Here is a 26,896-nt window from a genome sequence, read left to right on the forward strand (position 1 = left end):
CAGAAGTGCCGGCCGCTGTGGCCGAGCGGTACTACGCGCTTCAGTTCGGAACCGCGCTGCTGCTTCGGTCGCAGTTTCGAATCCTGCCTCGGGCATGGTTGTGTGTGATGTCCTTAGGTTAGTTAGGTTTAAGTAGTTCAAGCCTAGGAGGCTGGTGACCTCAGATGTTAAGTCTCATAGAGCTTAGAGCCATTTGAACCAAATGTCGTGTTATTTCTCGCTGCACATCCCTTAACTTTGCTCCAGATCAGTTCTATTGGGTTCAGATAGCAGTGGTACGGTGATAATTGTAAAAATGAAGTATTTGTAAAGTGTGCTCGACACAGTGCAAATTTTTTTTTCGTGTTTCTACGACGCTCATCACTCTGGTTCGTGTGGGAACACATTTGTCCTATAAAACGGTGGGCACATTCACTGATTTTTCATTTTTCTCCAAAAAATTTGTGTAATGTTTTCTTAACTTCAAAATCTGTAACAATCTTTTATAATGTATCCTCGTAAATATATAATATATAATTTATAATATATATAAATATATAAAGTATCCCTGAAAAAAGAGATCTATGGATGAATAATGCTACTACTACTACTACTAATATATCGATAATTAAGAATATGTATCTGCAATGAAAACCAGAATTCTGCGTGTGGTATGTAATTAAAAACCAGAAGACGTGCATTTTTCTTGAAGAAGATGATGGTTAAGTTAGAGTTAATTACCACATATTCATAAATGTCATATTTAAATGATTTAGGTATTCAAACGGAACAAAAAATATTATTGATTGTTGTTCGATAAGGAGCGAGACAGCTATACGTTAGAGAGCAGTAGATAACAAGAAGAATTGTGTTTGGGACTGCATTCCTAGATAGGTTCTTTTGTGAAATCAACAGAGTGCATGCAAGCGTTCTCGTACATTTCCTTGGTTGCTTTTCGTACGTTTCGATCGCAAAGTGCGTCAGTAATGGAGAAAGATGCCAACTGTGATGCAGTTCTTACGCAAATCAGCATCTTTGTGCCGTTAGATGCATTGACCTAGGCCTCTACTTTTTGCTGTTAGAGCCAATCATTATTTTCTGTTTATGAAGTTACTACACAGTGGTTCAAACACCCATCTGACGATTCTCATTTAGGTTTTCAGTTACTTCTTTCAATCTATTTCTTTGGCGTTTGTTGTTCTTTTACCTGTCTCACTGTCTGTTAAGACCTCTTCTTCTCAGATGTGATGATGATGTTTTGGTTGTAGGGTGCTCAACTGCGCGGTCATCAGTGCCAATAAGAAGTCTCAGGTTTTACACAGTCCCATTTTTTTCCACCGTGCAATTTAGCCATTGTCACGAATGATGATTATGATGATGAAATGATTACGTCAAGAGAAACACCCAGTCACCGGGTAGAGAAAATCCCCAACCCGGCCGGTAATCGAACACAGGACCCCATGATCTACAGGCAGCAACGCAAGCCACTAGACCACGAGCTGCGGACTCTTTTTCTCGGGAACGAGCAGAGTTATCCAATAAAAATTTATGGCAAATACTAAGATGTAAACTCTCTTCGCGGCGAAAATAATTTAAGCTTCTAAGTCAGTTGAGTCAAAAGATACAGCCATATGCGTTACATATTCTGATACTTGCAAACTCACCCATCACATCCTATGGATGAAGAATGTACGTACGTGTCTGCCCTGGTGGTCCAGCGATAAAACGTGTGCCTGGAAACCGAAAGGTCGTGGGATCGATTCACAGTCGGATCGCGGGTTTTTCAGTCTTCCTTTCAACCCCGCCTTCACATCCTAGCGATGTTAGGAGTCGTCAGAAACAATACGTGATTCGGATTTTTCTTCAGAATGTAGGTCCTCTTCCCCTGGTTGGATAACTGGGGTAGGTTAGTAACACGCAAGTCGTCGAAATGGCGTTCAGCGGAAACACTTGTACCTGTGTATTGAGCTACATGAAATTTTTTATTACTATTATTATTGTTACTGTTACTATCTACACTCATAATTAACCCATTAAGTGCCACGATCCCCATTTGGGAACTTGCCTTTGTAACGGATATTTTGGAATTCTAATAATGCTGGCAGCAAATGCTACCATTTCCCATTGTTGTCCAGACCTTTGTCGAGCGCTTGCATTGAAGATTCGTCACTTGTTAAACGGGTGAGTTGTACACTTATTTCTGTGAGGGAGGTACGTTTTTCAGCGTTACAAGAGTTGCACATTTTCAAATATATATACATATTATTATGTAAATAACTTCCAATATCTCCGTACAGGCGCGTTCTGTAATGGTTTGAGAAGATGTTTATAGATCATTTATTTCAAAGACCTATTTCATTTCTGCATGACACCTGACTAACCTTCGTTGCCCATTTGGGGCTCATGTCAGTTTCCAAGTAAAACTTTAGTTTGCTTTTATTTGCTCCTCAGGCACAACGAGTCGCTACGAAGCACGTTCTATGTGAAAAACTGAAGAAATTATAAATGACCGGAACATAATAGCCTCTTTTGGTGATGATGGTGATGTGAATGAGACTATTGACATTGTCTAACTCCCTCCAGATCGTGTAAATGAGATGTCTTACTGTGAAGATATCGACGAAAATATATTTGAAAGTACTGTTCCATCTGATGTGCCATATTCCTTGGAAATTCGTGCCACTGGAGAAAAGGAAAACGAAGAACATGCAGGCCAACAAAAGAAGAAAGTGAAAGCTATTACCACTTCTAATTGAACAACAGAAGATGCGGATTTCTCCAAAACCTATCCTGATAGAGCATAAATTGAATAGCGAAAATCCAATATGGTAGCAGCACTAAAAGGAAACTCTGCTGTTGAATGCTTTGAAGAATTTTTTGATGAACAGGTATTGAAGTTTATTGTCAGCGAAAGTGTCTGACATACTATACAGAACAATAATCGCTGCTATGAGTTATCCAATGGATGCATAAAAAACATAAGTATACTACTCTTCACTGGATACCATACTCTTCCACATGAAAAGCTATACTGAAATGAAGATGAGGACTTTGATATAAGGTGTGTACGACACTGTATGAGTCGCAAAAGATAACTGGAAATAAAGCACCACCTTCATTTCAATGACAACACATGTCTGAACAGAATCCCACCAGACGAAAGGGATAAACTTTTAAAAATTCGTCCGTTGATGTATTTACTGAATAATAATTTTATGCAATTTCAAGTTTCTCCCCGACAGCCTGAGTACTGATGAACAAATGGTACAATTTGGACACCATTACCGCAGTTCATTCGCGGGAAACCAGTGAGATTTGGATTCAAACAGTGGGTCATGTGCTGTTCTCAAAGCGGTTTCTGTTACCATATGTCAGTCCATGAAGGAAAATCGAAGGATACAAGCGATGTTTCAGTTCCGGGGTTGGTGGATCAGTTGTGTTGAATATGATTTCTGTTCTGCAGACTCCTGATCTTCACATAATATGTTTCGATAACTTTTTCATGAGCTTCAGTTTGATGAAAGAGCCCTCAGAGATGAGAGTAAGGACAACTGGAACTGCCTGTATGAACGGAATGAATAACTGTCCAATAAAATCTGAGAACAGCATGAAGTAGAAACTAAAAGGAGCTTATGACTATATATTTGACAAGAATACAGAGATAATAGTAGTAATATGGAAGGATAACAGTTGTGTAAAACTCTTGTCAAACAATGAGACAGTAAGCCGAATAAAGAAATGGAGCAAATCTGAGAACAAAGGAGTGCAAGTTCCACAGCCAAGGATGATTTCAGAATATAACAATCATATAGGAGGTGTGGACAAACTGGACTGGAACGTGCAGAAATATCATGTGAGAATTCGAGGTAAGAAATGGTACTTCCCATTGTTCGTCAATGTATTAGATGACACACCGGTCAACGCGCACATCATCTGCTGCCTTTCGAATGAAAATATTCCACTGCTTCAATTCCGGAGGATGGTGGCAAGGACATATCTTGTTCAATCATCTGCTGCTTCTGCTCCGAAAATCAGGGCGTCCATCTTACCCAAAATCATCCCTTTCACGTGTTCCAATTGAACTCAGGACTTCCGGAAATTGACACGTGATTGAACGCGCAACACTGGGGAAACAAAGAAAATGTGCAATTTGCAAGAAGAACGTGAAAGAACAGTGTTCTGTGTGCAATGTGGGACTCCTTATTGATTGTTTCTTTTTTTTGTGTGACACCAAAAATAAAATAAAATGTAAAAAGAGAGTGACATGTGCCTTGATCCCCATTTGGGGATCGATTACAATAAACCATTTATTTCAAGGTTTTGAATTTTTTAAATTTTATATTCCTTTTCCTCACCTCTATGTCAGTCAGGCAACACAGAAATAAATGTTGATCGAAGAAAAGAAATATGGTACTTAATGGATTAAAATTGTACGAAACCCTGAATGCGCGAGTCTTACTTCCACATGCCCGGTTTCCTTAGGTAAATTTTCGCCAGGTAGATTACTTTATTTAATATGCTGCATAAGAAAAGGTCACTGCACCTTACCTACGTAATTATATGACAGGAAACGAGGCTTAAAAAGAATGTGCTCGATATCTTGCCTTGGCGGTTACTCTGCGCCATATTGAGAAATACACCATAGATGCATGCATTGGCACAAAATCATAAGTGCAAATCAGCACTTCTAACATAAATTTCCGCATGCTACTGAGTTGTCAGTTCGTGCAGCTGCCTTTTATGTGATTTTATATCAGCGATTACAGAATCAAGTCAAAATTATGCATTGGGTAGTCAATCAGCTAATGACTATCGATGTGAACGTAAAAGAAAATAAATATATCGAACTTGTTATGAGCAACCTCCAATGATTAAGAATTGTATTTCAGTGTGGAGCATTCTTCTCTACGAGACAACAATGAACCAATGGTCTGTGAAGGTTACTGGTCTATTGGAACCATTCTAGCTATGTATGTGTAAGATCTGGGTTCGATTCACACAAAAGACAGCCATTTTTAACAAGTACAAAGTGACCCTCTTCACCTCTGGTAACGCAAGCTGAACAATGCAGGTCTGCACCCGCCCCATACCCATATTAAACTTAATGTCCATTCGCAACCTACTGTAGGGGCGTCGGTGTATATTTGGGATCATGACAGAAGCGGAAATCACTCTACTTTGCAACTCTGTCACCAGTAAGCTTGCTTACACGAGAGATTTATTTTTATTAATTAGCCAACCGTCAGGTAAAGTGCAGGGCACTTATTTCTTATTGTATCAAATCTTGAGAGGTTGAAAATATTCGTGCTGGACTAAGATTCGATTTCAGATCCCTCCTTTCTTGATCATGTGAAACGACTCATTTCCGTCGTTTAATTGTTTCACCAAGATTCCGAAGTTCTCCAGTTCCCCACGGTGGATTGCTAGCCATACGGAGAAATTATCTCCTGTGGCCCCTTGTTCTAACCATTTTTATAGTGAAACGAGTGCACCGAGTAGAGAGCAGACGAGCGCAAGACAGTTACGTTATGTGAGTTGCTTAAATAATCAAACGAAACGCAGCACATGTGTTTCGGATATTTTTCAGCATGATATTACATGAAACGATAACACTTTTCTCCCACTCAAGGAGGACTGCTTTACGAGATAGGGATTTGCGGAAGGAAACGTATTTATTTCCCAAATTGTAAGACAAGAGCGTAAGGAAAGACCCGTAAAGAGGAGCGTTTGAATTTTATAACATTAAAAGAACGGAGAGAGTGAACTGCGGTGCACAGTTCTCTCGAACGACACCCCGACGTCTTCAGAACAGATTTGAACCCTATATATCTGAGTCGAAGGTCACATCACGACAATTCGTTACAGCGTTCTCCACAGAGATGTGTACATAGTTAGTGAGACTAACATATTGGCGTCCCAAGACTGTCTGGCACTGTCAACTGGCTGGCGTAAAAAGAGATTTTGCAGATCTTTTAAATAATAAACAGAACACTCACCCATCAAGAGCAGAAGTCACTGCAGTTACTATCTCCCGTAGTGCAGACATTCTGGAAAATAAAAAGCAAATATGAATCAAAAAATATCCATTCGACGGCTATTTGGAAAGTAAGGTCCAATGGGCCGCGAAATGGAAACCACAGTGAAAATAAAAAATGTTTTATATGCAAGAGTGTGCTGCATCTTCCAGCTACTTCTACAACTAGTCGCCACTCCGATTTTGACATCTGTTGTATTGTACCAACTTCCCAATACCCTCGTCATGAAAGGCACCCTCCTGTGCTTTCCGACAATTTTCTACACTGGACTGCTGCTCGTTGTCTGTGTCAAAATATTGTCTTCACAGCCAGCGGTCTATTTGAGCAGAGATGAAAATCGGAGAGAACCAAGGCCAGGGTTTATGGTGGGTGATCAAACACTTTCGATCCCAAAAGGCTGCAGGGCCATCCTCATTGCCCCTGCAGTGTGGGGACGAGAATTGCCCTGAAGAAGGAAAAGCCTTACAGATACGATATGTGGGGTTGCATGAAATCAGGCGAAACCTCTCAGTGGGGGCCCCTACTCGGCAGGAGACACTATTGTTCTAAGCATCTTTAAGTGCTCACTATGTGCTCAGAAGTGAAAAGAGCGACGTGGCGCGATCGACAGGGGCGCTAGAGACCCCGCCCAACACATCTGTGCAAAGCTTCATCGTATTTTCAGTGTCGCTTCCATTTCGCGACCGATTGGGCCTTAGTTTCCAAACTGCCCTCTTATGTATAAAACTTGCACTGCACATATCTCCATAACAGTATGCAATGCGTGGCTTATTTGGAAACAAATTTATTACTTTCACTCAGCCGGCCGGTGTGGCCGAGCGGTTCTAGGCGCATAAGTCCGGAACCGCGCGACCGCTACGGTCGCAGGTTCGAATCCTGCCTCAGGCATGGATGTGCGTGACGTCCTCAGGTTAGGTTTAAGTAGTTCTACGTTATAGGGGACTGATGACCTTAGATGTTAAGTCCCATAGTGCTCAGAGCCATTTGAACCATTTCGAACTTCCACTCATGGAACTTCCTGTTGTCAACAAATATGCCGACTTGAATATTTGCCTTCAAGCTTCAATTAGGCACTGCTCCGTTCTGTCTCGGGTTTGTTTCTTCAGCATTGTTAGTGGCGCATTAGCAGTGATATCAGTATTAATACGAGGCCTGTTCAGAAAGTAAGCTCCGATTGATTGCCAAATTGAAACCACAGTGAACATCAGAAATGTTTTACTTGTAACAATTAGCTACACCTTTCAGCTACTTCTCTACGTAGTCGCCGTTCTGACTTAGACTTTTGTCATAGCGTTGTACCAACTTTTCAATAGCCTCATCATAGAAGGCAGCCGCCAGTGCTTTCCGCCAATTCTCCACGCTGGCCTACACCTCGTTGTCTGTGTCAAAATGTTGTCTTCAAAGACAGCGGTTCATGTGACCAGAGATGAAACTAAGGGGGAGACAATTGCGGACTGTATTGTGGGTAATCTAACATTTCCATTTGAAAATGATGCAGGAGCATCTTCATTGCCCCTGCAGAATGCGGCTGAGAATTGTCTTGAAGAAGAAACAGCACGACAGTTATGTAATGTTAGCTGCATAGCTTCAGGCGAAATTTCTCACCAGGCCCTCGTACTTGGCGGCAGACACTATTTTCTAGACATCTTTACGCACTCACTGCGAGCTCAGAAATGAGAAGAGCGACGTGATGCTAACTGGGGTTATACTAGAGACACTACCCAACACATCTGTGCAAAGCTTTAGCGGATTTTCATAGTCGTTTCCATTTCGCGACCGATCGGAGCTTACTTTCTGAACGCCCCTCGTAGATTTACTGATAAACAGTTCCATATCATCTATGGATTGACTAAATGCCATGGGAGAGCGACAGATTGGTGCTACACTGAGCTGTTCCCGCAGTGATGGCAACCACATCTTGCTACTTCCTCTACGTATATCTGCCTGGATACAATGGCTGTGGGGTAGGAGGTAAGCAGAGAGCAGTTGCTTATTTCAGTGTCCGCCCACACCAGAGTTATGACACTGATAAGCATGACACTGCGAATGGCTATGGAAGTTAAGCAACGACACGAGCTGGCATCACATGAAATAAGTATAACACAGTCCATTATCCAAAAACAATATCGACTCGATCCTTTGTTAATGAAACTATATGGTTCGAGGGACCTTATCAAGTCTATGGTTCAAATGGCTCTGAGCACTATGGGACTCAACTGCTGTGGTCATAAGTCCCCTAGAACTTAGAACTACTTAAACCTAACTAACCTAAGGACAGCACACAACACCCAGCCATCACGAGGCAGAGAAAATCCCTGACCCCGCCGGGAATCGAACCCGGGAACCCGGGCGTGGGAAGCGAGAACGCTACCGCACGACCACCTTATCAAGTCTCAAAAATCTATGATGTATACAGGGTGTTACAAAAAGGTACGGCCAAACTTTCAGGAAACATTCCTCACACACAAATAAAGAAAATATGTTATGTGGACACGTGTCCGGAAACGCTTAATTTCCATGTTAGAGCTCATTTTAGTTTCGTCAGTATGTACTGTACTTCCTCGATTCACCGCCAGTTGGCCCAATTGAAGGAAGGTAATGTTGACTTCGGTGCTTGTGATGACATGCGACTCATTGCTCTACAGTACTAGCATCAAGCACATCAGTACGTAGCATCAACAGGCTAGTGTTCATCACGAACGTGGTTTTGCAGTCAGTGCAATGTTTACAAATGCGGAGTTGGCAGATGCCCATTTGATGTATGGTTTAGCACGGGGCAATAGCCGTGGCGCGGTACCTTTGTATCGAGACAGATTTCCAGAACGAAGGTGTCCCGACACGAAGACGTTCGAAGCAATTGATCGGCGTCTTAGGGAGCACGGAACATTCCAGCCTGTGACTCGCGACTGGGGAAGACCTAGAACGATGGGGACACCTGCAATGGACGAGGCAATTCTTCGTGCAGTTGACGATAACCCTAATGTTAGCGTCAGAGAAGTTGCTGCTGTACAAGGTAACGTTGACCACGTCACTGTATGGAAAGTACTACGGGAGAACCAGTTGTTTCCGAACCATGTACAGCGTGTGCAGGCACTATCAGCAGCTGATTGGCCTCCACGGGTGCACTTCTGCGAATGGTTCAATGGTTCATCCAACAATGTGTCAATCCCCATTTCAGTGCAAATGTTCTCTTTACGGATGAGGCTTCATTCCAACGTGATCAAATTGTAAATTTTCGCAATCAACATGTTGGGCTGACGAGAATCAGCACGCAATTGTACAATCACGTCATCAACACAGATTTTCTGTGAACGTTTGGGCAGGCATTGTTGGTGATGTCTTGATTGGGCCCCATGTTCTTCCACCTACGCTCAATGGAGCACGTTATCACGATTTCATACGGGATACTCTACCTGTGCTGCTAGAACATGTGCCTTTTCAAGTTCGACACAACATGTGGTTCATGCACGGTGGAGCTCCTGCACATTTCAGTCGAAGTGTTCGTACGCTTCTCAACAACAGATTCGGTGACCGATGGATTGGTAGAGGCGGACCAATTCCATGGCCTCCACGCTCTCCTGACCTCAACCCTCTTGACTTTCATTTATGGGGGCATTTGAAAGCTCTTGTCTACGCAACCCCGGTACCAAATGTAGAGACTCTTCGTGCTCGTACTGTGGACGGCTGTGATACAATACGCCATTCTCCAGGGCTGCATCAGCGCATCAGGGATTGCATGCGACGGAGGGTGGATGCATGTATCCTCGCTAACGGAGGACATTTTGAACATTTCCTGTAACAAATGTGTTTGAAGTCACGGTGGTACGTTCTGTTGCTGTTAGTTTCCATTCCATGGTTAATGTGATTTGAAAAGAAGTAATAAAATGAGCTCTGACATGAAAAGTAACATATTTTCTTTCTTTGTGTGTGAGGAATGTTTCCTGAAAGTTTGGCCGTACCTTTTTGTAACACCCTGTATATGCAGACTGAAGTGACAGGCTAATATTTGTACCAAGGCCAGGATTCGAACCCAGGGCTTCTGCTCACTAGGCAGATGCACTATGCTGTAAAAGTTACTTCGGGTATACGCTAAAAAGCGTTTTGGGAACCTTGCCTTCGAGTTCTCCCTCGGGCAAGGGTGTGTGTGTTGTCCTTAGCGTAATTTAGTTTAAGATAGATTAAGTAGTGCGTAAGCCTTGGGACCGATGACTTCAGCAGTTTGGTTCCATAGGAACTTAGCACCACCATCACCAGCTACTACCACCATGAAAACTGTAAACTTCCTATTAAGCATGCGACATTAGCTTTTTTTTTCTTCCCAGAGCAGGAGGAAGTTTGTACCATAACTGCAGCGAGCATTCCTCAATCATATCCAGCACCATTGCCTAAATTATTCAAAATGGCTCCCAACAATCTGTTTGGATGTGTGGTTATAGTGAAATCAAATGGCTCTGAGCGCTATGGGACTTAACATCTGAGGTCATCAGTTCTCTAGACTTAGAACTACTTAAGCCTAACTAACCTAAGGACATTACACACATCCATAGCCGTGGCAGGATTCGAACCTGCGACCGTAGCAGTCACGCGGTTCCGGACTGAAGTGCCTAGAACCGCACGGCCACCGCGGCCGGCCGCGGCATAATGTTTTTGTAACACCTCTGTCTGATGATGAGTCTCCAGTGGCTCGAAAACATTTTTATAGTTGAATAAATCGTTTCAAAACACTGAAAAAGGCGACATATTGCATGTTTGTTACTAGATAAATCGCCAATTTAAATCACAGTCGCAGTTCGTCATCCACAATGGGTACACTGAAATCAAGTAGGCAGTTCAAAGAGACACGTTCTGTGCATGGACAAGGACTCTCCTGTTGAAAATAGCACAACGAAACTACCGTATGAGAGGTGGCACACGAGGGAGCAGAACGTGCTGCTTCGCCGTCAGAGTTACCCTGAAGCGCCTAGAACCGATCGGCCACAGCGGCCGGCGGGGTTCTAGTCACATGCTTAACAATCCAAGCTGATTTTTCTCTGCCGAATCTGTTACTCAATGCCTTCTGAGTTGAGTACTTCTATGCTGTAATTACATCATCAATTGAATCTACCTGAACAATTAATTCTCGTCTAATTACGTTTATTTGTGAAATATGAGGTGTAGCATTGTCGAAGTTTCATTTTGTTGGGCATATGACAAGCCTGTTCTTACTTCAAAATATTCGCTAAATTTAGTGGCGATGTCTGGTACTATTGGGAAAGGAACCTGACAAAATTGGAGGAAGAATCTAGAAAAGAAGAAAAACATTTTCAAGTGAAGCGGTAAGTGAGAGGCAGAGAAAGAAGGAAAGTAGTGCAAATGGTTTCGGGCTATTACATGTCCATCATCACGTGTGGTAAGTTTGTCCCCGAGGATCGCAGCACGCAGTGTACCACCGGCGAGCGCAGAGCATATCCTATAAGCACGTCCTATATTCGCCCATCGCGGCGCTCCGGGACACAGCACAAAGTTATCACTCCCGATGATGAGCTACTACATGTAATAGCCCTAAACCGGTCGTGGTTTAAGCAGTGAAGTATAGAAAACCCTTATATGTGAAGCGGTATTTTCAATCTCCTCTGTAATGGCCAGTTGCGGATGCAACCCCAGCAGGATTGTTTGTAGTCAGCAAGAGTGCGAAAGGCTTAAAAAGTAGCAACAAGAAACAAATGTTCATATAATTGCCTCTCAAAAGTTGAGAAAAGCAGTCTGCAGAGCTCAGAAAACACTTCCAACACGACCCAACAAGCACGCAGTGGTATTACCACAGAGCTATTTCAAAATGTCACCAACAAAAAAAACATAGTTGATGGCGAAACATCATGCGAAGAGAATTCCAATAACATTGTCTACGATATTTTTCAGGTAATTGTGGATTTTTTACGTCTTTAACACAAGCAGTTATCAGTTCTGAGGCTAAGACAGGCTCTCATTATATCTCAGTTATTATGGTAAATATAGATGATGAAGTGTAGGAGAAAAATTTTTGTAGCAACTAACAATGCCATCTTTATGTTTCTACATGACATAGCGTCTGTCTTATGTGAACCAACACCTGATGGGAGGAACTAACTGATTTTTACTTTTGGGATTTCTCGGTACGACAGGTGTTACGTAGTTGGCTTGAGTATACAGTTGTCTGGTATGATATTTAATGCCCATTTATGAATGTAACATTGTAGAGTAATTGTGGGTTTCAAATGGACATCTTTCTGGACAGTGTAGCTATCGTCATGGGGCCGCCTAATAAATTCATGGAATAAATAAGCCTTTACTCTTGTTCTATAGTGTTCTTGTGGTATATTTCAATCATTTTTGAAGCTTTATGGCAATTAAATTTCTCACGGATAAAATGTCACATGTCTAATGCACACTATCATCTACTATAACATCTAATAAGTAGAAGAAATATGTAAATATTGTTATATTAGCGTGCAACAATAGTGAAAGTTTATGGCTACCAGTAAAATATCGTACATTAAAGTTGTACTAACACTTCAGAAAAACACATATGTTTTTGAGTGGGATCCGCCTTTAGAAAAACACGATTTTCTTTTTTGTCCCAGACATGTTTCACTGCAGTTTATTTATTGTTATAGCTGTTAAATATAAGGAATGTTCTTTGCTGTTTAAATACATACAAATATTAGTTTCTAAATCGTAATTACAGGTTTTTGAGGAGCACATAAAATTATGTATTCATACTCTCTTACCACATGGTGTCCTTTTTCCTGCTGTATTATGTTTATATAGTAAATGGTTTTCTTTACAGATTTTCACCTACAACTATACACAACTTAATGTTGGCGAAACATTTACGCAAAAATTACGATTTCCAAACTGTTGTTGCTATGCCTAAGGTTGTGTGTGTGTGTGTGTCTAAAAAAAGAGGGAAAGGGGGAGAGAGAGAGTGTGTGTGTGTGTGAAAGAGAGAGAGAGAGAGAGAGAGAGAGAGAGAGAGAGAGAGAGAGAGAGAGGGAGAGAGAGAGAGAGGGAGAGAGAGAGGGAGGGAGGGAGGGAGGCAGAGAGTAGGTTTGAGGATTTCTCATTATTATTATAATTATTATTATTATTCGTGCTTTGCCCTTAAGGAGAGCAGTTGGACTAAACTACATGGCCAGTTCCTCTTGCTGCCTTCCTCGCTGCCCAAATTTCCCTCACTCGCTCGCTGTGTTCCTGTTTCCGGTCTCTGTGCATGCTTCTTGTCGGCTTCGTGTCTTCGGCTTCATCTTGATTGCCTTTTTGGTTGCCCATATTTCTTTCACCTTTCGGCTGTGATCTTGTTTGCGTTCTTCGGTCCATTTTACACCTGTTCGTTTGTCACAGTATATCTCATGTAGTTTACTTTTCTTAATGATGTTTCTGAATTTTATTCTGTCGTTTATTGTGTCTGCTGTTATGTTGAGTTGGTTCAGGTCGTTTTTTACCTCTGCCACTCATTTGTTGTTTCTAGTGGTTACCCAGTCAAAGATCTGTTTGGTCAGTCTGTGTGATGACTCAAAGATCTGTTTGGTCAGTCTGTGTGATGGCATTCTGTATATTGTAGTCTGCGTTTTCTAATCTTTTCTGTGATTGTCTCCGTATGTTTGTATAATTCTTCTGTAGGTTTCTTGATCCATATTTCATTGTTGTTATTATTATGATTATATACATTTATTTATTTATTTTTAGTTTTGTGTGTGTGTATGGATGCATGTGTCTGTGTGTGCAGGTGGGGTTGAGGGTGGAGTGCTATAGGCTGGTATCATCTACTAATTCTTTGAGGGCAGAGAACAGAGGACCCCTTGCAGAGAGCTTGTTATCACAGCTGATAGACAGTGACAGGGACAGTGACAACTCAAAACACCGAACTTGACAATGAAGAAGATGACGAAAAAAGAAACCGTAAGTGAAACATAATGTAAATAGACACAAACACACAAAAACCTTTCACATAAATTATTAGTCTTAGGCATAGGCACAACAGTTTGGAAATCGTAATTTTTGCGTAAATGTTTTGCCTACATTAAGTTGTATATAGCTGCAGGTGACATACTGTAAAGAAGAACTGTAAAGGAAAACAGACACTAGATAAACGTAATACAGCAGGAAAACCACACCATGTGGTCAGGAGGTATGAGTACACAATTTTATGTGCTACTCAACCTGTAATTACGATTTAGAAACTAATATTTGTACGTATTTAAACAGTAAAGAACATTCCCTATGTTTAACAGCCATAACAATAAAAAAACCTTGATGATGCTACAACTGTAGTGAAACATGTCTGGAACAAAAAAAACAAAATCGTGTTTTGCTAAAGGCGGACTCCACTCAAAAATATATGTTATTGTTAAAGCAAATACAGGCAAAAGGGCTTCAACATCAAGATAATTAATTCACAAAATTTTCTCAAATTGACAAAACCATATTTTTCCAAGTCTTTTTGCCTGCCACATGTCTTGCAGATGAATTTTACATACAAAATAAAGTTGTGCGTTATCATTAGTGGAAATCCCAACTGTTTTAATTACTATCATTGTTTGTAAAATGAAAGGTCCATATCATGGGCATGTAACAAAAAAATACTGTGAAATGCCCATGAAAGAAGCTGCAGAAATGTTCAGTCAGGTCTTGATAAGATTTCAAAAGTGCTGCAAAGACAGGGTACATCAAAAAAGAAAAATAAAGTAGTACCCTAAGACAATAATACCAGTGAGTCGCAAGATGGTAAACTCATATAAATACCTTGGTGTAGCTATGTGAAACGCAACGACCGCATAGGCTCACTCCTAGATAAGCAGGTGGCAGACGGCAGTCCATTGATGGAATACTAGGGGAGTGTATTCAGTCTACAAAGGAAACTGCATACGAACCACCCGTAGGACTCATCCTAGAATATTGCTTATGTTTCTGGGACCAATGCCAAACAAGGCTGACAGCGGATATCAAATGGATACAAAGGAGGCCGGCACTAGAGGTCACAGGTTCGTTCGGCGCACGTACCACGAAGATGTAAAAGAACTCCAGCGGTTCTAGCCGCGACCGTTACGGCCGTAGGTTCGAATCCTGCCTCGGGCATGGATGTTTGTGATGTCCTTGGGTTAGTTAGGTTTAAGTAGTTCTAAGTTCTAGTGGACTGATTACCTCAGATGTTAAGGCCCATAGTCCTCAGAGCCATTTGAATATTTTGTAAAAAAACTGACTTCGCAAGCACTTGAAGATAGACGGTAGCTATCCCATGAAAGCCTAATTCGGAAGTTTCTAGAACCAAGTTTAAGTGATGAACCTACGAATATAATGCCACCCCCTGAGTATCTCTCCGATAGGAATCGCGCAGACAAGATTAGATTACTTTCAGCTCGCACAGATGCTTTTAAACAGTCGTTGTTCCTGTGTTGCGTGCACGAATAGAACAGGTAGAAGACCCATTAACTAGAACAATGGGACATACCCTCTACCACCTCATCACAGTGATTTATAGTGTATAGACGTAAATGTATATGGGTACAGTTAAGAATTCAATTGCTCCCAAGAGGTGCAGACCAGAAGCCTGTTGAACAGTGAGGTTAAGGTCCAGGAGCACCTGTTGATGATCGAATGCAGGCCAATAGGAAGCTCCTGGGTCTTATCCAGGGCCAATCGGCTTCAGTGAAGTCATAGATATTGATGACGCAATCAACAGAGCCTCTACTACTCGAGAAGTAAGTACATAATAGCAATCACGACTGACATCAAGGATGCATTCGGCTACGTCTTGTGGCCCGCAATGTTCAATCACCTCAGGAATCTTTCTGTACCAAGGTGTCTGACGAGGGTGGTTTGTTAAGTTTGGCAAAAAAAAAAAATTGTTTCGTCAGCAACCCACCTGACATCTAAGCATAGACTCCTTTGAGGGATATACTCGTGGTCCAGAGATCCTCCAGTTTCTTCGCCCCATCAAAAAAAATTGGTTCTGTCAAACTCTTCAAAATACTTGTAGGCTGCAACTACCACTTCCTCATTTGATAAAATATTCTTCCCAGCAAGCCGAAGTTTCAAGTTAGGGAACAGAAATAAGTCATTTGGAGGTAAGACTGATGAACAAGGTGGATGGGGAGCCCAATTCAAAACCTAATTCTAGCACTTTCGCCAGTGTCATCGCTGATGTGTGGGATGGTGCATTATCCTGGTGAATGAGCACTTCTCTGTGTTCCAGTCTTCGTCTTTTTTCAGTCAACGCCAGTTTCAAATGTCCAACAATAAAGCATAATGCGATTCTGCCTTTTTACACGTAATCTATGATCATTATTCCTTGGGAACCCCGAAAGAGTGGCCATCACTTTCCCAGCTGCAAAAATGGTCTTTGCCTTCTTCGGTGCACTTTCATCAGACTCCGTCCATTGTTTTAACTGCAATTTTGACTCTGGTGTGTAATTATTGACCCAGGTTTCATCAACAGTCGCAAATTGTCGCAAAAAGACTTGCGGATTGCGATTAAACATGTCGAGACAATGTGCTGAAATGTTGTGCCAAATGCGCTTTTAGTCGACTGTGAGCAATCACGGCAACCACCTTACACACAGCTTCTTCATAGCCAACGGTCTGTGCAGGACATTATGCATTCGCTCGGTTGAGATGCCTATAATCTCAGCATTCTCACGAATTTTTATTCGGTGGTGTACATTCCCACACAATGGATTTTGTCAATGGTTTCCTTCGTGGTGCCCTCAATTGGACGGCCAGGGCGCATCGTCTTCAGTACTTGTCGGACCACGTGTAAAGTCATCAATCCGTAAGTAAATGGTCCTAAATGACGGCGCAGAGTCCCCATGAACTTCGTCCAAAACTTTTTTGATTTGTGTGCCATTCCAACCCTTCAAACAGCTTTTCAATATTGCTGCTATGGACGTATTGTTGAATGGTGCAGAGGAAAACAAAATAGTGTTAAAAAGACAACTAAAGACTGCCCATAAGACTCTGGAAGTGTGTATTAACTATTAAACCATCCACTATCTTGTGATATTCCTGGCTGTAGCCGCCAGTATTTTATCTTGCTAGAAGCTCGCCTTAATGCAGCTTGATACACGTGAAGTGGCATATGGTGTAAAAGTGGAGCGAGGTACAAGCAGCAGATGGTACAATATGTACCATTTCCGTGGCAGAGTCCGCCAGTCGTACTGAACTTGCTTCTGATTGGTCGGCACCTACGAGTGTTAGGCACTAAAACGCCTAACTTCTCTTATTATTTATATACTTTTCATTGTATTTAACCCAGTTTTCAGTACGACAATCTCGCATGGTTACCCTACGAGTCTGCTGTTTTTGTTTATTAAATTTCGCTCGTTTTGAGAAACATAAGATTAACGATATAGCAACCGAAGTGCTTCGGACACCTTCGGGTCGCTTTGGCGCGCCTGGAAGTACTTTGGCTGCGCTAGTCTGTCTGTTTCGGGTGCTCTTCAGAGCCGGACGTGTATCTCTGTTCCGGACGGACGTGCCGAACTCTAGATCGCAAGTTGCCAGAAAAGTAAGCTATGTCGAGTGGTGTAGAAGGCAGTGTAAAAAGCGATATTTTAAAATATAACCAAACAGGATACCTTAATGAGAGGTGTCGCCTACCAACATTGTCAGTACTACAGATCTAGCTCTCTGTAGATACGGAGACTATCCTGGGGAAGTCGCATTCCACAAATAAAAAGCACGAGCACAGGTTCAAGTTCGAGATGACAGGGAAACAGCTTGCGCCGAAGAAGATCCCACGACCGACAAGCTGTCTTCTGCGCTGGGGACACAACTTTAGAAGACGACAGGCTGGTGGAAAGAACGGTTAGGGACTCTTATTCAGTCTCTACAGATCTCTCCAGCTTCCAGATCTGACTTTCAACTCGACAACGTATAATTTACAATCTCCTCGATGAGAATAACAGCGTTGGTGGGTTAGTGTCGTAAGCGGACAGTGTCCTGGTGGTGGTAGTGGCCTATGTCGACTCTCGGGCTGCCCGGGTAAAGGGCTACAACTGTGTTCAGATTGGTTCACCGTTACTGTTTAGATAAAGAACTAGTCATAGCCGCACACTAAACTATCTACACTACTGGCCATTAAAATTGCTACACCACGAAGAAGACGTGCTACAGACGCAAAATGTAACCTTCAGGAAGAAGATGCTGTGATATGGAAATGATTAGCTGTTCAGAGCATTGACAAAGGTTCGCGCCGGTGGCGACACCTTCAACGTGCTGACAGGAGGAAAGTTTCCAACCGTTTTCTCATACACAAACAGCAGTTGACCGCCATTGCCTGGTGAAACGTTGTTGTGATGCCTCGTGTAAGGAGGAGAAATGCGTACCATCGCGTTTCCGACTTTGATAAAGGTCGGATTGTAGCCTATCGCGAAAGCGGTTTATCGTATCGTGACATTGCTGCTCGCGTTGGTCGAGATCCAATGACTGTTAGCAGAATATGGAATCTGTGGGTTCAGGACGGTAATACGGAACGCCGTTCTGGATCCCAACGGCCTCGTATCACTAGCAGTCGAGATGGCATCTTATCCGCATGGCTGTAACGGATCGTGCAGCCACGTCTCGATCCCTGTGTCAACAGATGGGGACGTTTGCAAGAAAACAACCATCTGCACGAACAGTTCGACGAAGTTTGCAGCAGCATGGATTATCAGCTCGGAGACCTCGGGTTACCCTTGACGCTGCATCACAAACAGGAGCGCCTGCGATGGTGTACTCAACGATGAACCTGGGTGCACGAACGACAAAACGTCATTTTCTCGGATGAATCCAGGTTCTGTTTACAGCATCACTATGGTCGCATCCGTGTTTGGCGACATCGCGGTGATCGCACATCGGAAGCGTATATTCGTCATCGCCATACTGGCGTATCACCGGGCGTGATGGTATGGGGTGCCACTGGTTACACGTCTCTACATCTACATCTACATCCATACTCCGCAAGCCACTTGACGGTGTGTGGCGGAGGGTACCCTGAGTACCTCTATTCCAGTCTCGTATTGTTCGTGGAAAGAAGGATTGTCGGTATGCTTCTGTGTGGGCTCTAATGTCTCTGATTTTATCCTCATGGTCTCTTCGTGAGATATACGTAGGAGGGAGCAATATACTGCTTGACTCTTCGGTGAAGGTATGTTCTCGAAACTTTAACAAAAGCCCGTACCGAGCTACTGAGCGTCTCTCCTGCAGAGTTTTCCACTGTCATCTCTTGTTCGCATTGATGGCACTTTGAACAGTGGACGTTGCATTTCAGATGCGTTACGACCCGTGGCTCTACCCTTCATTCGATCCCTGCAAAACCCTACATTTCAGCAGGATAATGCACGACCTTATGTTGCAGGTCCCGTATGGGCCTTTCTGGATACCGAAAATGTTCGATTGCTGCCCTGGTCACCACATTCTCCAGATCTCTCGCCAATTGAAAGCGTCTGGTCAATGGTGCCCGAGCAAGTGGCTCGTCACAATACGCCAGTCACTACTCTTGATGAACTGTGGTATCGTGTTGAAGCTGCATGGGCAGCTGTACCTGTGCCCGACACCCAAGCTCTGTTTGACTCAATGCTCAGGCGTATCAAGGCCGTTATTACGGCCAGAGGTGGTTGTTCTGTGTATTGATTTCTCAGGATCTATGCACCCAAATTGCGTGAAAATGTAATCACATGTCAGTTCTAGTATAATATATTTGTCCAATGAATACCCATTTATCATGTGCGTTTCTTCTTTGGTGTAGCAATTTTAATGGCCAGTAGTGTATATCTTACTCTAACGCCAATTATCTCACGCTTGAATACGATTAGAGATTAAGTCACGCACCGAGGTCTGCAGATATTTGGGAGTGCAGCTGGATGAAAGAAAGAATTTCATAAGACACACAGAGAAATTCACAGAGAAAGTAGGGAAAATTATGCACGGCCTGGTGCGAGGTGGTATACGAACTATAAGCTGCTGTTGGATGGCCGGCCAGAGTGGCCGAGCGGTTCTAGGCGCTTCAGTCTGGAACCGCGCGACCGCTACGGTCGCAGGTTCGAATCCTGCCTCGGGCATGGATGTGTGTGCTGTCCTTAGGATAATTACGTTTAACTAGTTACAAGTTCTAGGGAACTGATGACCTCAGCTGTAAGTCCCATAGTGCTCAGAGCCATTTGAACCACTTTTTTGCTGTTGGAAGCTTTTAGGGCATACGAAAATGTTATAGTTGCCTTCGCAGCCACTGTACGGGCACACTGGCTGCAATTCTAAAACTGCAGATCCATCCTTACATGACACTTACTGGGCTCCTCCGTACAACACCTGTCGATAATGATAGGGATCTGCCCCATCGACATTAGTGTACGATAAAGAGCAGCGTGCTGCTGGTTAAGGCGACGCAGAGTCGAGCAGGTCCGAGTGAGTACACGGCTAAATATCACTCAGCTCCGGGTCGATGTCAACAGTGAGTCAATACACTGCTTGTAACTTATGGAAATAAAATAACTCATCCCAAATCTTCTTTCACTGCGCCTACCTGCGAAAGCAGGTCACCTTGCGAGGAGAACTGGCAATGAGTGAACTGCGAGAGTGCCTCCTTACACAGAACCAACTTTACTTCCGCCCTCCCAACAGTCGCCTCTTGCAGTACGCGTACAAGAAGAACCGCAGTAGCAGAACAACCTTGAGCGACTCCAAGACTGCCGATTGCCACTGTCAAGGTTCTTGAACACAGAGTTATATGTTGACGGGTTTTGTTTTTACTTTCACTTCACTGTTCTTGCTTTCTTTCTTTTCTGTTAGCAAAACTGCGGAATTTAGTTGTAGATATTAATATTATACAGGGTGTTACAAAAAGGTATGGCCAAACTTTCAGGAAACATTCCTCACACACAAATAAAGAAAAGATGTTATGTGGACATGTGTCCGGAATCGCTTAATTTCCATGTTAGAGCTCATTTTAGTTTCGTCAGTATGTACTGTACTTCCTCGATTCATCGCCATGATTTCATACGGGATACTCTGCCTGTGTTCCTAGAACATGTGCCTTTACAAGTACGACACAACGTGTGGTTCATGCACGATGGAGCTCCTGCACATTTCAGTCGATGTGTTCGTACTCTTCTCAACAACAGAATAGGTGACCGATGGATTGGTAGAGGCGGACCAATTCCATGGCCTCCACGCTCTCCTGACCTCAACCCTCTTGACTTTCATTTATGGGGGCATTTGAAAGCTCTTGTCTACGCAACCCCGGTACCAAATGTAGAGACTCTTCGTGCTCTTATTGTGGACGGCTCTGATACAATACGCCATTCTCCAGGGCTGCATCAGCGCATCAGGGATTCCATGCGACGGAGGGTGGATGCATGTATCCTCCCTAACGGAGGACATTTTGAACATTTCCTGTAACAAAGTGTTTGAAGTCACTCTGGTACGTTCTGTTGCTGTGTGTTTCCATTCCATGATTAATGTGATTTGAAGAGAAGTAATAAAACGAGCTCTAACATGGAAAGTAAGCGTTTCCGGACACATGTCCACATAACATATTTTCTTTCTTTGTGTGTGAGGAATGTTTCCTGAAAGTTTGGCAGTACCTTTTTGTAACACCCTGTATATTCAGTGTTGAACTTAAAGAGAAGGGTGTTGAGTCAGATGCGCAGTAACAGGTAAGTAAATAAGTAAAAAACTCATCCAGGCGAATTCTGGACTGGTTAACCGCTTCCGCCTCAGTTACACGATGCACAAACATTTAGAATACAAAATAACATATCTGCATATTAACACAAATACGCAGAAACATTTTAACACATATAAGACTACCTTTGGAGAGAACCTTGGATTTCATTGTCCAGATCTTCGAATTTAGATTGTTGTAAAGATGTGCAAAGTTTGGAATTTATAAATGTACATTGCTCATTTGTACTGCCTAAGTGGTAAGAAATAGTAGGGAAAGTTGTTCTGATACACTAATAAGCGCAGTGAAAACAAGGATGCCTCAACTATGAGTGTTACATAAATATATGCTTATACACTACTGGCCATTAAAATTGCTAAAACACGAAGATAAGGTGCTACGGACGCGAATTTAACCGACAGGAAGAAGATGCTGTGATACGCAAATGCTTAGCTTTTCAGAGCATTCACACAATGTTAGCGACGGTGGCGACACCTACAACGTGATCACATGAGGAAAGTTTCCAACCGATTTCTCATACACAAACAGCAGTTGACCGGCGTTGCCTGGTGAAACGTTGTTGTGATGCCACGTTGAAGGAGGAGAAACGCGTACCATCACGTTTCCGACATTGATAAAGGTCGGATTGTAGCCTATCGCGATTGCGGTTTATCGTTTTTTTTTTTTTTCGGATGAATCCAGGTTCTGTATACAGCATCATGATGGTCGCATCCGTGTTTGGCGACATCGCGGTGAACGCACATTGGAAGCGTGTATTCGTCGTTTCCATACTTGCGTATCACCCGGCGTGATGGTATGGGGTGCCATTGGTTACATGTCTCGGTCACCTCTTGTTCGCATTGACGGCCCTTTGAACAGTGGACGTTACATTTCAGATGTGTTACGACCCGTGGCTCTACCCTTCATTCGATCTCTGCGAAACTCTATATTTCAACAGGATAACGCACGACCGCATGTTGCAGGTCCTGTATAGGCCTTTCTGCATACAGAAAATGTTCGACTGCTGCCCTGGTTCGACTGCTGCCCTGGCCAGCACATTCTCCAGATCTGTCACCAATTGAATACGTCTGGGTACTGATTTCTCAGGATCTATGAACCCAATTTACGTGAAAATGTAATCACATGTCAGTTCTAGTATAATATATTTGTTGAATGAATACCCGTTTTATCATCTGCATTTCTTCTTGGTGTAGCAACTTTAATGGCCAGTATAAATGAGAGCAATGTACAGGGTGTTCAATTTATCTTAAGACATAGAAACATCTCGAAAACTACACATCTGATCCAAACAATTTATAATCAACATTTGTTCATCTCAGAGGGGAACACCCAACGATACCCAACTCAACCCACCACCCACTTCATGTGTGTGTGTGTGTGTGTGTGTGTGTGTGTGTGTGTGTGTGTGTGTGCGCGTGAGTGCGTGGGGGGGGGGGGGAGAGAACAACTTTGGAATCTTAAATGGGAACCCTCATTTTTTATGGCAGACTCGGATTCTGCGGAAAAAATATACAAGTTTTGTCTGAAACACTTTTTTCGTTTCCCGACAGATGACGCTGTGACCGTGTGATTGGGTCATCAATTTAAAAATAATCGTGTCGTATATGGTTTCTGGTCACGTCTCGTCGGAGCTTAAAGAAAGAGAATTATCGGTGATGGACGTAAACCAGCGGGAAGAGAGAGATTAAATAAATTTAAATTAAAGATGTTTTTAATAGAGTCCACAACGTAACTCTGTCACGAAATGGTCGCATGTAAAGTACACCAGCGGAAAGGCGCAATCAATACCTTCACTGCACGATAGCAGTGGTGATGTTACTCATGACAGTGCCGCTAAAGTTACTTTTCCGAAATTCTTCAGCAAAGAAGACGAAGTAAATATTCCAGAATTCATATCAAGAACAACTACAAACAAGTGTATGTTAAAAGTGGGTATTCTCAGTATAGCGAAGCAGCGTAGATCACTTGATAAAGGCACGGTCTCCGGTCCAGATCGTATTCCACTGAGGTTCGTTTGAGAGTACGGTGATACAATAACGCCAACTTAGCAATAATTCCAGTCGCTCGTCGCTCGTAAAAAGATCCGTACCCGAAGACAGGAAGTCACACCAGTACCCAAGAAAGGAAATAGGAATAATCAGCTGCATTACAGACCCATATTACTAACGTCAATTTGCAACACATACTGTGCTCGAACATTATGAATCACATCGAACAAAACGATTTATTGACAAATAGCTATCACAGATTCAGAAAATATCGTTCTGTGCAACATAACGAGCTGTTTATTCTCACGAAGTAATAAGTGCTACCGTCAGGGCATGTCGAATTAATTCCACATTTCTAGATTTCCAAAAGGTTTCTGATACCGTTCCTCACAAGTGACTTCTAATCAAATTGCGTGCAAACGGAGTATCGTCTCAGTTGTGCGACTTGATTCGTGATTTCTTGTCAGGAAGGTCACACACAGTTCGTAGTAACTGACGGAAAGTCATCGAGTAAAACAGAAGTAACATCTGGCGTTCCCGAAGGTAGCGTTGTAGGCCCTTTGATGTTCCTGATTTACATAAACTATTTTGGAGACAATGTGAGCAGCCCAGTTAGATCGGTTGCAGATGATGCTGTCATTTACCGTCTTGGAAAGTCATGGATGATCGAAATCAATTGCAAAATGATTTAGACAAGGTATCTGTATGATGCGAAAAGTGGTACTTGACTCCAAAAGCCGGCCGGGATGGCCGAGCGGTTCTAGACGCTTCAGTCCGGAACCGCGCGACTCCTACGGTCGCAGGTTCGAATCCTGCCGCGGGCATGGATTGTGGTGCCCTTAGGTTAGTTAGGTTTAAGTAGTTCTAAGTTCTAGGGGACTGATGACCTTAGATGGTAAGTCTCATAGTGCTCAGAGCCATTTTTTGACTCCAAATAATCAAAAGTGGGAAGTCATCCACATAAGTAGGTACTAGGAGAATGCGCTAAATTTCGGTTACACGATAAATCACAAATCTAAACGGTGTAATTTCAACTAAATGATAATTATGCATTACAATTACGAATAACTTAAATTGGGATGATCACATAGATAATGTAGTGAGAAAAGCGTAGCAAAGACAGCGAATTATTGGCAGAAAGAAAGTGCTACAGAGCTACTAAAAAGACTGTTTAGACTACGCTTGTCCGCCCTGTTCTGGAGTACTTCTGTGCGGTGGGGGATCCGCACAGTCAGGATTGACGGAAGACATCACAAAAGTACAAAGAAGGGCAGCTCGTTTTGTATTATCGCGAAATAGGGGAGAGAGTACCACGGATATGCGAATTGGGGTGGCAATCATTCAAACAAAGGCGTTTTCTGGTGCGAAAGGATCTTCTCATGAAATTTCAATCATCAGGTTTCCCCTCAGAGTGTGAATATATTATGCTGGCGCCCACCAACGTAGGGAGGAATGATCATCATAATGAAATGAGAGAAGTCGGAGCTCGCACGGAAAGGTTTAAGCGCTCGTTTTTCCCTCGCGCCGTTCGAGTGTGGAACGCTAGGTGGTCGGATGAACCCTCTGTCAGATTCTTAATTGTGGATTGCAGAGTAAATATGTAGAAGCAGATGAAAGAAGTGGTTGTTCATACATACAAATTTACTGTGTAGCATTAGTTATTGAAACAGTGTACTTACGTTTTGCGATATCGCCGACTCGTCGTATGACACAGCCACTGAGGACTATCACTGCTCGTGTCCGATCCTGCAGAAGCTTGCAGCACGCTGCGCATGCGCTATGCTGTTTTCCTGTTATTACGTCAGCACAGGGCGGCCTCCAAGTGGCAACTGCCGGCGCAGTGCCTCATATCACATCTGCCCTTCCTGCTTCTGCATGTGTTTGTGCGTTTATCTCTGACAGACGTTCAGCGACCGCGTCCAGCTGGGACGTGAAGCTATGGACTTTTCATTACGCCACAAAACTCTCACGCGTTTGTAACACTGTCTCTCAAGCTGCAAAACTAGAAATGTAACATTTCCAAGCGCGACGACTAATACAGAAACTTTAGCAACTACTTTCTTTCCACCACTCTGAAACGTAGAAAGATCTTAATCGCACAGTTCTTTATTAATTGTTAAGCGTTTCAAAATTTCGGCTTCACACTGAAGCTGTGGAATAAAGTACACAGGGAAATTACCGATAGCAAATATGTAATAATAACACAAGTATGCATCTTAGTAAGCCATATACAGAATTTTCAGTTAATATCGTGCTTACATTTAAATTAAACTTTAGTAAAAAGCTAACGAAAGTGACAACATAGACTGAATGTAATACAGATCTCATCTCGTGTAAGCATATTTGACAGTGCCTTTGTCTATTCGTAGAGAGCCGGCCAGGGTGGCCGAGCGGTTCCAGGCGCTACAGTCTGGAACCGCGCGACCGCTACGGTCGCAGGTTCGAATGCTGCCTCGGGCATGGATGTGTGTGATGTCCTTAGGTTAGTTAGCTTTAAGTAGTTCTAAGTTCTAAGGGACAGATAACCTCAGAAGTTAAGTCCCATAGTGCTTAGAGCCATTTGAACCATTTTGTAAATGTCGTGTGACTATGGCCTCCCGTCGGATAGACGGTTCGCCAGGTGCAAGTCTTTCGAGTTGACGCCACTTCGGCGCCTTGCGTGTCGGTGGGGATGAAATGAAGATGATTAGGACAACACAACACCCAGTCCCTGAGCGGAGAAAATCTCCGACCTAGCCGAGAATCGAACCCGGTCCCTTAGGATTGACATTCTGCCGCGCTGACCACTTTTTTTTCTTTTTTAATCGTTGAGTTTGGTCGCTGCGGACGTCACATGGCATCCGTTAAAGTTCGTTTGTTGATCGTTCCACCCTTTTTTTTTTACAGAGGCCAACCAGCTCTCTGACCGTTGATCTACCACTCAGTTACCGGGGGCTGATGGTATACATAGTGATGAAACACATGTCAAAACATTGTGAACAGCTTGACAAAGACATAATTATGCTATTTTTATGCAGGAGAAACTCAAATATTCACAGCATGAAATGTGCCACGTTAGCATCGTGATAATGCTACAGAGATCGTCTTTGGTCAGTAATGAAAACAGGAGACATATTTGCAACCATTTTCTGGAGTGGTACAAAACAAACCGATACAGATCAGAAGTAAAAAATAAGTAGTGAAAAAATAAGTTTATAGCCATCGTTAATAAAATGTAC

At 42.9% G+C, this 26,896-nt stretch overlaps 1 protein-coding gene across 1 annotated transcript in view; it reads right to left on the reverse strand.

The window, feature by feature from the left end:
• The window catches only part of LOC126210590 (uncharacterized), an 88,054-nt gene extending 62,559 nt beyond the window's left edge, over positions 1 to 25,495 (reverse strand). The window contains exons 1-2 of the mRNA XM_049939858.1: positions 25,358 to 25,495; positions 5,976 to 6,026 (exon numbers count right to left, since the gene is read on the reverse strand). Coding sequence (XP_049795815.1) covers positions 5,976 to 6,026; positions 25,358 to 25,452 — 146 coding nt within the window. The 5' untranslated portion in view covers positions 25,453 to 25,495. The remainder of the gene's footprint in view (positions 1 to 5,975; positions 6,027 to 25,357) is intronic.
• Between the last annotated feature and the right edge of the window lie 1,401 nt (positions 25,496 to 26,896).

Source organism: Schistocerca nitens, chromosome 10 (assembly GCF_023898315.1).
Source record: "Schistocerca nitens isolate TAMUIC-IGC-003100 chromosome 10, iqSchNite1.1, whole genome shotgun sequence".
Lineage (NCBI taxonomy): Eukaryota > Metazoa > Arthropoda > Insecta > Orthoptera > Acrididae > Schistocerca > Schistocerca nitens.